Raw genomic sequence first — 15,127 nt, forward strand, 5'->3', positions numbered from 1 at the left:
TGTATACGTATATGTATATATGTGTGTATATATGTGTATACGTATATGTGTATACGTATATACGTATACATATATATATCAGCTGTTTCATGCGCACATCTTTAGGTGGAGACACTCTACATCTGGATCACATCTTGGAGTGGTGGAGGGAAAAGAACACCAACTTCTGTTCCCGCCTTGTTGTGGTGCTCGACTGTGACAACTCTCTGCCATGGGTGAAGGCGGTTACGAAGGTGGAAAATCTGTATGTTGCCATCCAGGGAGCGACGCTCTCCAGAGCGGCGGACGTCGAGCTGCATGACCTGCCGCAGCTCGGAGACTTCACCTCCGAGTGGGTGGAGTACAACTGCAACTCAAACAGCAACATCCAGTGGTCAGAGAGGGGCAGGGCGGTTTCTGCTGCTTACGGCATCTCCAAACACTGGGGCGACTACACGCTGCACCTACCAACAGGAAGCGACGTCACCAATCACTGGAGCATGTACTTCCCCCGGGTTACCTATCCTGTGGTCCAGCTGGCGCTGTGGTGCGGCAGCCTGAACCTGCTGTGGACCTGCAGCGCCTGCCTGCGATGTCTCAAGAGACTCAAGCTCAACTGGTTTCCACCAGCAATACTGGACACGGGGCAGGGCTTCAAACTGGTCAGATCATAGAAATATGTGTGAACCTGTTTTTATTTGAAGAATATATTTCTAAAAAATATTTCCTAAAGTTTTTGTTTGTTGTTGTTAGGTTTGGGGGTTTGTTTGTTTGTTTTTTTAATTCTTTTTGTATCCCAAAGACGGGCAGCTGTTGGATTATAAGATTGTTAACCAGAATCCTTTCAAGTTTCTTTAAAATAAGCCAGTTACTGATTGGGATGTTGATAGAGTTATTATTTAAAATGTCTGAAAAGGAGTTCTGTTAATGTGTGACTGGATTCGAAGGTCTTATTCTTTCTTCCCCAGACATTAGACAAATACACAATGCAAGGTGAGACTGAACATGGACCCTATTTTGCACATTTTAGCACCGTATTGACTGTTAGATCTGAGCCACCTCAGTTTTCTGCACATTCACACAGGTGCCTTTTAGCTTCACCAAAACTCAGACTTGCTAGGCTGATTGTTTTTAACCTTAAACCAAAGAGTCGACGGTACGTTTTCAGAGGAGGATCTCAGGCATAAAAGCTGTTCTCTGCACTCTTCAGCTGCAGGTTTTGCTATTATTATTCTGTTATGATGAAATGATTCCTCGTACATTTTTCTGCACTCCTACAAATATTTTGTCACTCGTTGCTTACTGTATGCTTGAATGCACTGCTTTGTCTGTTCTAAACAATATTTTAGAATGCCTTTTACCAGGTGATCTTTAAATCCACTCCTGCTGCTTCAGGGAGTCCTCGAAGACTTAATTGTACCAATGCACTACAAGCCAGGTACCGGAAGACCTGCAGTCTCTCTTGTAATGGACCACAGGAATTTGTTTTCTTCCTGGGGGTTTATTACAGTTCACTGAACTATGCAACTGTATGCCAATAGGCTGTGTGTGTGTGTGTATAGAAAGGGATTCATGGGAAGAAAACCTGTTGGAGCTATGCAATAAAAAGTCAAATATCACTCTAATGTATGAACTTGCTTATCTCCTTATATTATTTTTTAAAAAGGGGTATCATTTCATCCATCTCCTTAGTCTTGTCCAGTTCAAAGTTGCAGAGGTGCTGTTACTCATCAGTGCCATTGAGTCCGCTTGGATTCTGCTTATTTATCAGTTCTGATTACTGAGGTACCACTGTTGTTCTTTCCCAAAAGGAACTGATAGTCGTCAGGATATTTTATTCTGGTGGATTGGATAGTTTGGAACTGACAAATGTTGAAGACTTCTTTTTTGCATGCCCACTATCTTGTGATAATTTGGTAGCAGCGCAATGGTGATACTATTTGCAATGTTTATCTTGTGTAAAATCCATAATCACAAGTAACTTTATAGAAAACTAAGGAATCTGGAAAGCTGGCAACATTTCAAATTTCAGACGAGAAAAAGTGTGTATGCCACAGATGCGTGACAAAGCATTTTAGTAGTTGCTTCCCAAGTTTTGTGGCAGTTTCCCCTTGTAGACGCACATGTCCAGCCCGTCTAACGAGTACATCAAGAGCAACACAGAAAGATTTAATGGAATTTGTTTCCATGGTGACACTGTATACAAACTTACCAAGCATAAACTTTCTGCCCTTACAACAAAAAAAATAACAAAACTGAAACTCTGGAATAGATATTACAAAGGACACAATACTTACCTATAGTATTACTGATGGGTGGTCACTAATTGCACTGAAGCACCAACAGTTAATTCAATTTGAGGCAGTTATAACATCTGTCACCTGATTTATTCAGAAAAAAAAGACTGTGCAAAGTTCAGTTTTTATTATTTTATTGAAAACATTATAAAAGTATGTGTTGCAGCAGCATATTCACTTTTTATGATCAACATCTTCACATTTACACAATCCAAGTTGAAAATGGCATTTACAGCAAGCAGTCAATGATCAATCTCCAGGAGACATGACTGCACAGGGCAGAGATAACGAGGCATCTACTGCCCCCATGAGGCTGCAAGTGAAACTAAACTGAACCGCAAACACTAAAGTTCCTGTTTTTGTTGTTTTGTTTTTTATCCCACTTTGATCCACACTGCTTCTACATGTTAAAGTTATTTTTTTTTATAATTCACTTGTTTCTAATGCAGAGCTGATGTGCAAATTCATAACTTGGGTTTAAGTTTTCAGTTCAAACAAAAAACAGTTTTGACCAATTCGAGGCACGAACACAGGTACACAGTGGATACCCAGCCCGTGTCTGAAAGTATCTGATAGAGAAAAGGAAAGAAAAGAAAAAACCCTCAAGCAGCCGAATTAGCACAGCACAGGTTAAATAAGCACAAAATCTGAAATATCAGCTAAACATTAGTTTGAAATTCACACAGAAATCGCTGCAGTCAGAGCAAGAGCCACAACACTCAAACCACTGACAGGTGAAGTGATTAACATCGGTCACGTTACAAGGCAATTGTCTGCTGGGAAACCCTTGAGTCCATCCATAAGTAACTCCATCATGTACTTCCCAACTAAACATTTCCCCCATAAACAGGGGCCTCCCTCAGAAGGTCAAACTGGAGGACCCACTGCAAATGACCCACAAGACCCAAAGAAGACCTTATTAGCATCCCAGTGGTTTAAATGTTGCGGCAGGAGGTGCAGCCTTGCAGAATCAATGTTCAGTTTAGTGTTTGTGACCCTCTAATCTGAACATCTGAATCTGCTGGATTACATTCACGAGAAAACGACTGCAGCCTCACTAAAACAGACCAGAATTTGGATCTCATTTCACAGATATCATTTATGTAGCACAGAGTCACCGGGACACTGTGAGGAACACAGATTTAACTGAACCCCAATAGTCACAGGACACGCACGCAATGTTTTGGTAACAGTGAGAGTTTGGAGTGAAACTGGAACATGCTGATATTTCCAGCTTTTTCAGTTTGACCACCTAAATAATTTTAATGTAAAGCTTATTTTTATTTTGAAACACTTTCATGTTTCACTAGAGCAGCAATTAACACTTGTGTTCATCATCAGATTAATCTGCTGATCATTTTAAGAAAATGTGTAAGCAAGTAGTGATGGGATGTTTTCAGGATGAATTCATTATCAGCTGACTAATCGTGGCAGCTCTACATTTAGCAGCTGTCACCGACACAGATCAAAAGCAACTAAGACAATTCCTCATAATTAGGACTTTTAGCTGTAATTGTGGCTGTACAGGTGAATTTGGTTTTAGCCGCCTGACCTCCAGGTGACCTTTTGTAACACTATAACTAGACGCAGACACTGACGATGCTGAAACTCAGAAAGAATCAAAACGAGCAGTTTGAGGTGCATGGTACCTCATGGTGGATGGTACTTATGGCTTTAGCAAGAACCAGATCTTAAGCTTTGGCTGATTGCATGTGCAATATGCAAAGCTGAGAAGAAGAAGAAGGAAAAAAAAAAAATCATAAAAACCCCCAAAATGTAAAACTGGAAGAATGTTTGGCATAAAAGGAATCGAATATTAAATTCTAAAGTGACAAATGGTAAAAATTGTAGAGGAACAGCCACATCTCTGCCATTTATCCTTTTTTTGTTGCGGGGAACAAACACGTCACAGTCTGAGGAAAACTGAGCACAGCTTCCCATCAATGCGACTGTTGTGGATGTTAGTGCTGCAGGTTTCTCTGAACCTCATTTCACAAAAAAGGAATCTAGTGTTTAGCATCGAGTTACCCTAAAGAAATAACAGTGATAAGAAAACAGCTACAAAAAAGCCAAAAAAACACCACTCAAACTATATCCCAGACACCAAGTATATTATTTTCACCAGTTAAATAACTAGAATATAGTACATCTTGATTTTATTCTTGTTGTTCTTGTCAAGAACAAAGTTTGAGAGGAAAGAAAGGCTTTGACCAGTTTTCCTCTCTTGTGTGTGACTAAAGGAGGATCCTGAGCAAGAACCCTCAAGGCTCAGTGCTTCTAGGAATGAACGCTGAACTGGAAATGAAAAAAACAAAACAAAAAAACCTTCAATTGTCTTCCACATGTAAACAATACATCATGTACCTGGGACTAAACCTAGTGTAAGCTGTCAGAATGAATCAGGAATCAGCTGGTAAAGTAAGTGTCACTTAAACTAAACTGAACAGCCATGTGTTGTTATCCTTACTTGCGCCCAGTTTGATACTGAAGATTGCATAGTAGTGGATAGTAGAACAGAATCCAGATCAGTCATTACACCTTCAGAAACTCCTCTAAATGCTCTCCTTTTTCTCACCTGCACTGATATGACTGCACAACACAGGGTTAAGCATATTTACAGTGGCAGATGTTCCTCCTCCATTCTTCTTCTCTCGCTTTTTTGTTTTTAAAGACAAAGTGCAGTTGAGAAAATGGAAAAATTATTGGTCACATCTACTTTCCAATTCTGTACTGATTCACCTCATCACCAAACATTCAAAAAATATATATTACTAATGCAAAACTATCTTGTCTGTTAATCCACCAAATGTTCTTTGAAACAGAATGAGGTAAATACCAGAAGTAGGACAATAACTACACATACACCGAATGAAAATTGCCCCCTTCACCCCCTTGCCTGTGTTATATAACTACTTGGTTCATGTAGGCACAAGAACAGTATGTGTCCATCCTCTAAGTGTCTTCTTGTGTTACATTTCTCCTCAACTCCTCTCACTGTCCCCCTTCATTCGCTGCAGACAGCGTGACTGACCGGCTTCCTCTCAGGACTTCCGCTGCCTCAGCGTCTCGGAGCTGCCGTTCAGTTTGCTGCGACCGGAGGGGGCGGTTGTGCTGCCGTTGCCCAGCGGGCGGTCCCAGTCAGCGGGGGCTTCCTGTTTACGCCGGCGCGTCTCTTTGTAGCGGAGTGTGATGTCACTGTGAGAAGACAGAAGGAAAGAGCACACGCATTATTTATAATGCGTCATCCCTGAGGGTCATGTCTTCCCAGATGGTTTCTGGTCCACTAACTTTTCTCACAGAATGTTTATTTGTTATAATTCCTACGCCTACACTATACACTGGATTATATTAAAAGAAAAACAAACAAACGAAACAGCTGATTACTTTAACAAACATCACAAACAGAAGATAAAGCTCTGCTCTCAAAGTCTCACGTGAGCTGCATTTCTTACTTTTTGAGAATAAGAAAAATTCCTAGTTTCTCTTTGTTAAATAAATCCATCACTACAGGAATCGATTAGTCAGTCTGTATGAAATCCCTGCTTTTAGGAAGGTCAGGGGGGAAAATGAATAAAACAGAGAAGACCACCGACAGAAAAAACCAAATCAAACGACCCCTTTTAAGCAAGCACTTGGTGACAGTGGGAAGGAACTGGAAGGTAGATCCAGGCTCAGGGATGGGCAGACATCTGCCACCACTGGTTGAGGGTGAGGGCAGGGACCTTTTGTGTATTTGACAACAAATGTCATTTGTGTGTCCCAAAATAAGCTGGATGCCATTCTAACAATAATAATAATAATAATAATATACTTTTTTCATTATATACGCTACTACTTGGCCACATTATACAGTGAAATAACATTTTGTTTCACTGCTATGCTGATAACCCACTGCTCCATTTCCCAGTAAGGTTCAACAAGTTTCATCAACCTTACAAACTATTTAACCAACATCAAGAAACAGATGTGCATTTAAAAACAATAACAATAACTATTATTATTATTATTATTATTATTAAAAAATTTAACTCCAATAAAACAAAAATTCTTAGATCTGGGTTGGACAGCCTGCATCCAAGTACCAACTTTACCAGTTTACCGAGTTGCCAGAAATCTGGGTGTGTTGTTTGATTTTAATCTCATTTTTTAGGAATAGTGCGAGGATACGATCAACACTGAGTTTTCAGTGACGTTCATTTTCAGTTTTACCTTCTCTCTGGTTAATGCAATAGTTTCTTAACAGGTAACAATCAGAAATCAATACACAGACTTCTGCTTGTGCTCAGATTGTGCAGCAACAAGACTTCCTACAAGAACCAGGAAAAGTGAACATATTACTTCAACCCTAATGACTACGCTGGCTGTCCATGACTTTTAGAATCGATTTTAAGATTTACTTATTTCTTTTAAAGCATTTCATCGCCTGACTCCAGAATATGTACTTCAACTGCTGCATAGCAACCGGGTCACGGTCTGAGATCCCCTGGCAGGAACCCGTTAACTGTGTCCATCTCATGCTTACAGATGAAAGGCGATCGCTTCGGCTCTTTATCTTAGTTTTCTTTTGATACTGAACTTATTTTAAATGATATATAAATACATTTTAACATTTCTTTTCGTGTAAGTTTATTCTGTTTCTGGGAAGCACTTCACAAAAACATACAAAAAGTACTTATCATTGATACTATGTTTATTGTTAACATTAATATTATTTTGAATGCTCCTCATGAGGACCTCTGTAACACTTAATGGAAGAGCACCAAGCAGTTACACACCTCAAAACAAAACATGCACTCAGCACTTGCCTCGGTCCACTCATACTAAATGAAGCATATTAGGTAACAGACTGGGAGTGTGCAATAGGGTCAAACAGTGCTTGCAAATTCTTAAGGTTCTCGGTAAAAAAAAAAAAAAAAATCACTTTGATCAGAATAACTGGATAATGGCACACTTTTATCTTTAGTAGACCAGAAGAAGTGGTTGAGCTGATCTCATTGCTCTTGTCACGTGATGGTTAGTGTGTGGGTGTGTCTGTGTGTGTCTGTGTGCGTGTGTGCGGGGGGTATCAGTTCCTCTGGGTTTCACTGCCCTGACTCACTTAAACAGTGTCAGCACAAACTGAGTGCCCTCTAGTGTCACTAAACTGACTGGAACAGAGTAAAAATGATGTGAAGGAAAATGAAGATGATAAAATTCACCACAGACGTTCTCTAGAGGATCCCATAGATCCTCTAATAATGATTATAGATCCAAATGGTGATGTGGTAGAAGAGTGGAAACAAACAAACAAAGAAAATAAAAACCCTACACTTTTCCTATACCTAGGACATTACTGCATTATTGCTGAGCAAGAGCAGGAAGTAGTAAGGAAGGGGAGGGAAAAGGCAAGGGGGGGGGGGGACAGACAACAAGCCTAACATGCCAGGGCAGGCTGCACCTAACAACACAGTAAAGATAAGGCAGCTCAAAAAAATTTAATTACATTTCAAAAAAGAAAAGAAAAAGAACACACTCCATGAGCTCATGAGGAATAACTAAATCAAATACAGGAGCACACTGGATGGAGTCTCACATGTGTGAAGACATCTTTCTTAAACTGTAATTAAACTGTATTTCCTCATCAGTCACCATGAACAGTGCATTTAAAGCAAAAGTGAAGTGCAAAACAGCAGCATGGAAGCAGATTGTCATCTTTTCCTGCATGAGTGTATAAAGTTCATTTGGAAAACAGCTGCTTTTTGCCAATTTCCAACTTCCCTTTCTATAATTAGCATGTAAGAGTCCATAACTGGACTCTACATGAAACAGACCAGTGGAAAACCCACAGAAAGCTGACACACACAAAAACAATAACTTAAAAGAGAAGAGCGACCCAAAGGCAGACTGGACCTGTCTCAAATAGACTGCACGATGTCCAGTGAACCAAAATAGAAAAACAGAGCGATACTTTGGACTTTGGTCCCAATGTAGTTATTGTGTTTACTAGACACAAGCGAGAAATGGTTAAGAAGCTGAAATCGCTCCTCCTTACAGCCTAGCTGTTTTTACACGAAGAGCACAGACTTTCATTACCTTTCAACAAACATTGTTTGTCACCCTCAGCTTCTCCGCCCCCCCCCCAAAAAACAAAAACAAAAAACCCCACCACAAAACAAACAACAACCACAACAACAATTAAATAAATAAAATAAGCCATCCCACTACTTACCGGATGAAAAACCGCCACACGGTCCAGATAAGTATGAGGAGGATTCCTAAAAACCAGCACTGAATGATAAGAGAAGGAATGGGCAGCATGATGGTGTGGGGGTCATACTTGACCACTATTAGGAACTCCGTTACTGTGATTGCTGATACCAGCCACGCCTGCTGGCCGAGCTTCTTGTGGAACTTCCTGTTAGGAAAATGAAACAATGTTATTATGGAAAAATTATTCAATAGGGAGGATACATTTACTTTTTTAGGTTTATTTTTAATATTTACTGGTTACATGTATGGCTGTGATGTAACATCGTAACGCACAGCACTATATCACTACCCATGCATGTGAATAGTCAACAGTTAAATGATACTTCCATTTCTAGTCTACCAGAAATACTACAGTCTGAGTAATTATACGAATTTTGTTAGTGGACAACACTGGTTAAACAGAACTAGTACAGTACTGCAGTACTTAGCTATAGCAAATGAATGGATGTATGTAGGCTGTTCTACAATGAACTGGAATGCAATCAGAGTAATTCCCAACAACATTCTGCACAGCAGCTGTGACGACGTTAACCTGCAAGTAAAGAAGTCCACTAATGCTAGTCATACTTGGCAAACTAATCTGACACTGTGCGTGAGCGCCACACATTTCCCTTCATTTGGTATTTAAATAGTTAAAAATGGCTTTTATATACATATGGAATACATGGACATATTTAATTGAGTTTATTTTTAATGAGAATATAATCCCTCAGGTTTAATCAGTTAATCACTAGAAATATCTTCCAACACTAACCCAACACTGGAAAAATGGCAGAAAACGAAACATTTCTGTCTGTTTCTGTTACTAGTAACCATATTCTTATCAATGCACATGTTTGCTCATGGCTGGTATGTATGAATGGTGTTCTTACTAAATATTTTTGCTGTGTATAGTATACAGAAGACTCTCACATTTCTTCACTGCTGTGCTTATCTAGTTTTCTGATTTCAATTTGCACTACGATAACCAGTTTAAAACTCAAACACTTGACTAAACTGAATCAGTGCTGAATGTCAACAAGTTCTTTATTCGGTGTGTATAAAACACATACAGTCTTTTATTATACACCCGGTCAAACTGTCCAACTCCCAAAACAAAAGCTGCACATTGCTACTCACGGGTCATCCATGAAGTCGTAGATCTCCCTCATGGCTACGCCCCCCACGTTGACAAAAAAGACAAGACGAAGCAGCACCAAGTAGTGTTCAGGAGGCATCCACAACACAAATTTCAGGTAGAAGGTGTTCAGCTCTGCCAACAGAAACTGGCGAGATAGGAGATAAAATATCTAATTTAGAAGCACCAAGAACACAAAAACAACACAGAAAAGAAAAAGTTACAACAATCAGTCCATGTTGGGCACGTCTTTCTTTTCCATTAGCTAACAAGAACTAGTCTTTTACATTTCGTGAACTAATTCAGGTGTCAGACAGGGAACCAAAAACAGAAATAGGGCCCAACATAACTACGCCCATATTTGATGAATTACAAATCTGATATTTTTTCCTCTCTCCTCGATTCATGAAACACATTTCCTATGCGTCTGTTATGTGCAGTTATTTGAGTCCTTTCTAAGAAGACAGGATAGTGCTGTTTAAGCTTAATGTTGATCGATTGTCACAAGTTGTGGATTTGATGTTTATGCTCCACCCGCCTCTGCTCACATCAGGTGGTTGTCATGTTTTCAGCGTTACAATGTGTTGCTAACAGGGAAGTAGCAGAGTGGCATCTGGCGGACAAACTAAGCAACGCCAACATTCAAACCATGGTTGAAGGGTGTTTCTATGATCTCTTCTTTTACTCTTTCCAGTTTATCAATAGTCACGAATCCAGATAGAGATATATCAGCAATATATTAATCAATATAGTGGTTAGGCCAGTCCATGAACATGTATTATCTATATATCAGAGTCTAAATACATTACGCTTTCTGTGCATTGTTATTGCATGGTGATGTCATCATTTTTTGCAGTGAGACAAATGCTTTCCCTTCATGTTAGCATTTCTTACCATAAAGATGATGCCTAACACAGCAAGCCAGCGGCGAAGGTTTGAAGCAGGCTTCCACTCAAACTTGACCCAGCTGTAAGGTGTGAACTGGAATGCTATACGCTTTATCTTCCCCCTGCCAAGTACAGACAGAGATATCATTAAATATAAACAAATACAGAAGCCCAACATAAAATGTTTGCAAAGAAATGTCTTTCATAAAGTCATACTTGTATGTAGGAATGTTCCAGAGGCCCTGCCACTGATACGGTTTCATTGACAACCAGGCCAGTGTCTTCATGCCACAGTAGATCCCCAAACCATTGCACACCAACACATCCATGATCCACTAGATGGAGAAACAAAAAAAAAGAAAAAGAAAAAAGGGTAAGTGAGGTGCAGTAATCCTCCAAACCAACTATCACACATCTCTCCTCCACCTTGAATATAATTTACATTTACTATAACTAAGGTTTTTTTGTGTGTAACAAGTAGCAACAGCAACCGCAGTATTTATCTTTGCAGTCGTGATTATAATTACATAATACCTATACCGTCTGTTTATATTTGGAGTTTTTCCTGTTGCTTTCCAGCAGTGCTCACTTGGCTTTACCAGCTACCCCTTCTGTTAATTAGACCACTTTGTTAGTTGCTGGTATGAAGTTCTTATCATGCAAACAAATGAGCACTTTGTTGCCATTACAAATATCACTAGCAAAATAATCACTCGCATGCTTCCACTTTCTGTGCTTTTACTTATCAATGTGCTGACGAGCAAGAGATCTGTGAACCTCCCAACTTAACACATGATGAATATAATGTGTTCTGCAAAATGTCCGTAAAACCCTTTAATTTTACTTTTAAATTTACAATGTAATCCTTGTTTTGAACATTTTATCTATTCACACTTTGGTTCAAAGAAACTTCTTGTCTAATATGGACACATTTAAAAAGTATGTCCACATTAGGCAGGATTATATCTGCAGTAAACACTGTTACACTTTAAAGAGAAGACATCTTGATCTTACCATTTGTGCCTTATTACAAAAGACTCACTCAGAAAACTAGACAAAAAACAACCAAAATAACCTCAACATGTGTCACACAGTATTTTGTAATTAGAAGAAAACAGCACAAATGTACGTACATGGTCCCACCAGCACTCTGAGAAATTAGGCAACTGGTGCTCCAGGCTATACTCCAAGAACTCAAACATGACACTGATTATCATACACATCCACCAATCCCGGATCATTAGAGTCTGGAGGGAAATAGAGTGTGAGAAGGTCAGCAAGACAACAGACAAACAATAAAAAAGGTGCAACTTTATTTGTCAATAAATGATCACATGAGAATGGGAATGACCTCACTTGGCACTTATTGACTAGGTGCTCTGTAATCATTGCAAAGTCAAACCATTTAAATCTGTGATGTGTACATAACAGCGAGGACAGCACGCTCAACTGCTTTTATGAAACATGTCAGACGGCTAATTCCAAACCTACCTTGATATACCATCCGAGAAAGTGAGCTGGCACGAAGCCATCCATCTTGTCCTGCAGAGACAAATGATGTTTAACAGCAAGCCCAACTACAATTTTGCCCCTAAATCTTACACGTGAAAAGCCCTTTCATTAAACTGTTAATCGTGTTTAATGATCGTGTTATTGCATTTCTAAAGTTGGGTGCCAACAAATACCCTCTCAGCCTTTTACGACTGAGGGGTAAAAATAACTTTTTTGTTTTTAGGGTCAACTGGAAAGAAAAACAGATGTGAAAATGAGAAAGGGAGATCAGAAATCAAATGTGACATAATCAGATGCAAACTATAAAGTGACATTTAGAATATGCAAATATATCATTCCCAGAAAGCCTATATGTTGTCAATACAAACAATTATTAATCACTCCAAGCCTGTATATTGACTGCTCTCCATTTATCTACACATAAATACAATGCACTGTAAGAAACTGCTCCTTCAGTGTTTTATATCCCAGCAGCCACATGTAGGCACCAGAACCCTAAACTTGATAACCATGCAGCCACTGATTTGTGAAATTCCACATCTGAGTGCAGTGCCAACCATCCACCATATTTACTGCAAAGTAGCCCATTTAACAGGGAGATGTGTTGCATTACACTGGTAGCGGATTATGATAAGCATCCTATGGTTTCTAACTTTCCATTAAAACACAGATCTGTGACTGTGTGCATTTCTTAACATTTTCAAACTGCATTTCAGTTCATTGAGCACTGTTTTAAGTTTCACTGCTCCACTGATATAACCCAAAACAGCAAGCGAGCTTGGAGACACACACAGCCTGTGCTCTAAAAAGTCCTGCTGCTTTCTATTTGTGCTCGGACAGTTAAAATAAGACCATCTGTGTTCAAATAAAGCATCGCATCTAGTTCACACTGGAAACAGGAAGAAATGAGCACAGAGAGTACTGGGTCACTGAACAGGACAAAGCCTCTTTGGGCATCACGAAGCACAAATAAAATGCAATTAAACACACAGTTCTACCCTTACTATTTGGATCATATTATTTCTGCTTAGTAACCCAACACATTTTTATGTATTAAAAATCCCTACAACCAAAGTAAAGTTTATTGATAAATATGTGGCTTTAATTTGACATTTTAAAAAGTCTATTCACAGAAATGGGGTTTTAGAGGCCAAAATCAGACTATTAGTGGAGGTGGGCTCTGGGTCATGGCAGCAGACAGAGGAAGGCCTGGTTCTATTGATGGACTGTAATCTGCCCCAGACTCAAGCTGCTGCACACCTCCACAGTAACTGTATTCTTGTGTGTGTTTGAGAATGAAAGAGAGATAAAGCAGAAGAAAAAGAGATAAGAGAAGTTTTACAAAAGGCCATATTTCTTTTCTGTATCTGAGCCACTTCCTTATAGCAATAATTGAGGACAATATGCACAAAATTATAAATGCATGACTGGACAAGAAATTTTACTTTTAGGAAGGCGGCCTGTTTCTTACTCAGTTTTTTTTTAACGGCATAATACTATCAAAAATTCAAGTCTTACAAACATTCCTACCTGCAAAGATACACAGGAGAGAAAAGTAACATAAAAAGCAAAAAAATTCATTCTCTCACCCAGATGTTGTGGAAAGGGTCTGTAGTGTTTCCAGGGTCATAAATGAGGCAGTTTCCCCCATAATCACGCTCAGGGAGAGGAACCCCCAATTTGGGGTCAATGTACTTCATGAACTGTCGTCCATCGTGCACCGTCTGGATAAAGGAGGATAAGAATAAGAGCAAGTACCACCAGAACTTACATTTCTACACAGGCTACATCAGATGGTGTCCTCCTTCAGTTAACGGCAGATTTCTGTGGCATAAAAGTAAAATTTTATTGCTTTTTACCTAGCAACAACTTAAAATTATCCTTTTATAAACAGGAAGTAGATGGTTAAATATAACCCCCCCCCCCTTTATTCTTCTTCTTTTACAGTGTCCAGGGCTGTCTGAAGGGCCTGGCTCAGTGACAATTTAATTAAATTGGGAGAGGGAAAAGAGACTTCCAGGGATCACAGCAGAAAAAGCACCAGAGACTGGAACAGACATATCATAGTGGGAGGGGGGGGGGAAGCCCGATATTTTGCCCAGGCTTGACTACACTTTTAAGAAGTACTTATGGACTCCATCTGGCCTTCTTTTTGGAGACCACGATTATAATTAAATGTCAAAGCAAACGTCCAGAAAATCCATGTCATAAAAATCACTGAGTAGAAATCTCAAAAAGAGAAGTTTGATGTGGGAGGGAAAATTGTCATGTGATTGTGTACAGAGTTCCCATGAGTTAAGAATTTGCATTGCACGTGTTGATCTGACGTGTTTTAGCCTTTCCAGGAAGCAAAATTCTCACCACACCAACCTGAAACAGGATGAAGATGAGGAACAGTTCATAGACGACAGTGACGCAGAGCCAGAAACGCCAGTAAGCTAGAGCGAGAGAGAGAAATCAGTTACACTGAATATAAACTAAATTAGTACTATGTTTTTTAAACACAATGAAAAAACAAATAATAAAAACGTTACATGACAATTTCCTATTTGTGCTGAACATTCCACGTTCCAAATCTAACTACTTCTATTCCCTGCAGTTATGAACATTTGACACTCAGTCCAGACTAATATTTTACTGCCCAGTTACGTAACTTCAATGTTGCTGCCCCAAGTTTGACATTTAGTTCCCACTAGTTTTCCAACAAAAACCACCATAAACAAACGTATATTGTGGGTTTTGGTTAAAGACATTTAAAAAGAGCACCTGACGACACACAGAAATGAGCTGCTAGGGGTCCTGGTTAGGGATGGGTATTGATAAGATTTTCACGATTCTAATTCCATTTTCGATTCTGTTTAACGATTCGATTCTTTATCGATTCTTTTTAAAAAAGGAGAACACACAGGTCGAGTAGCTTAGAACTTTGTTTTATATCTTCTCTTTGAACAAGATAGAAATTTAGGAGTAACATGGCCTTACAAACCCAACAGTAGGGATGGGTATCGTTTAGGTTTTATCTGATACCGGTACAAACCGGTACTTTTGAAACTGTGCTTAAACGGTGCTCAAACCGGTGCTTAAAG

At 39.3% G+C, this 15,127-nt stretch overlaps 2 protein-coding genes across 3 annotated transcripts in view; one reads left to right on the forward strand and one right to left on the reverse strand.

Annotated features, from left to right (window-relative positions):
• Positions 1–713, forward strand: part of tmem168b (transmembrane protein 168b) — a 4,410-nt gene extending 3,697 nt beyond the window's left edge. For both annotated transcript variants that reach the window (XM_005728224.2, XM_005728225.2), the window contains exon 4: positions 106–713. In XM_005728224.2, coding sequence (XP_005728281.1) covers positions 106–653 — 548 coding nt within the window. In that variant the 3' untranslated portion in view covers positions 654–713. The remainder of the gene's footprint in view (positions 1–105) is intronic.
• A 1,680-nt stretch (positions 714–2,393) lies between these two features.
• The window catches only part of ptdss2 (phosphatidylserine synthase 2), a 24,815-nt gene continuing 12,081 nt past the window's right edge, over positions 2,394–15,127 (reverse strand). The window contains exons 4-12 of the mRNA XM_013909587.1: positions 14,412–14,479; positions 13,631–13,765; positions 12,021–12,071; positions 11,663–11,776; positions 10,746–10,864; positions 10,537–10,651; positions 9,645–9,790; positions 8,485–8,670; positions 2,394–5,471 (exon numbers count right to left, since the gene is read on the reverse strand). Coding sequence (XP_013765041.1) covers positions 5,318–5,471; positions 8,485–8,670; positions 9,645–9,790; positions 10,537–10,651; positions 10,746–10,864; positions 11,663–11,776; positions 12,021–12,071; positions 13,631–13,765; positions 14,412–14,479 — 1,088 coding nt within the window. The 3' untranslated portion in view covers positions 2,394–5,317. The remainder of the gene's footprint in view (positions 5,472–8,484; positions 8,671–9,644; positions 9,791–10,536; positions 10,652–10,745; positions 10,865–11,662; positions 11,777–12,020; positions 12,072–13,630; positions 13,766–14,411; positions 14,480–15,127) is intronic.

This window comes from Pundamilia nyererei, unplaced genomic scaffold (genome assembly GCF_000239375.1).
Source record: "Pundamilia nyererei isolate P.nyererei 1_Seehausen unplaced genomic scaffold, PunNye1.0 scaffold00027, whole genome shotgun sequence".
Lineage (NCBI taxonomy): Eukaryota > Metazoa > Chordata > Actinopteri > Cichliformes > Cichlidae > Pundamilia > Pundamilia nyererei.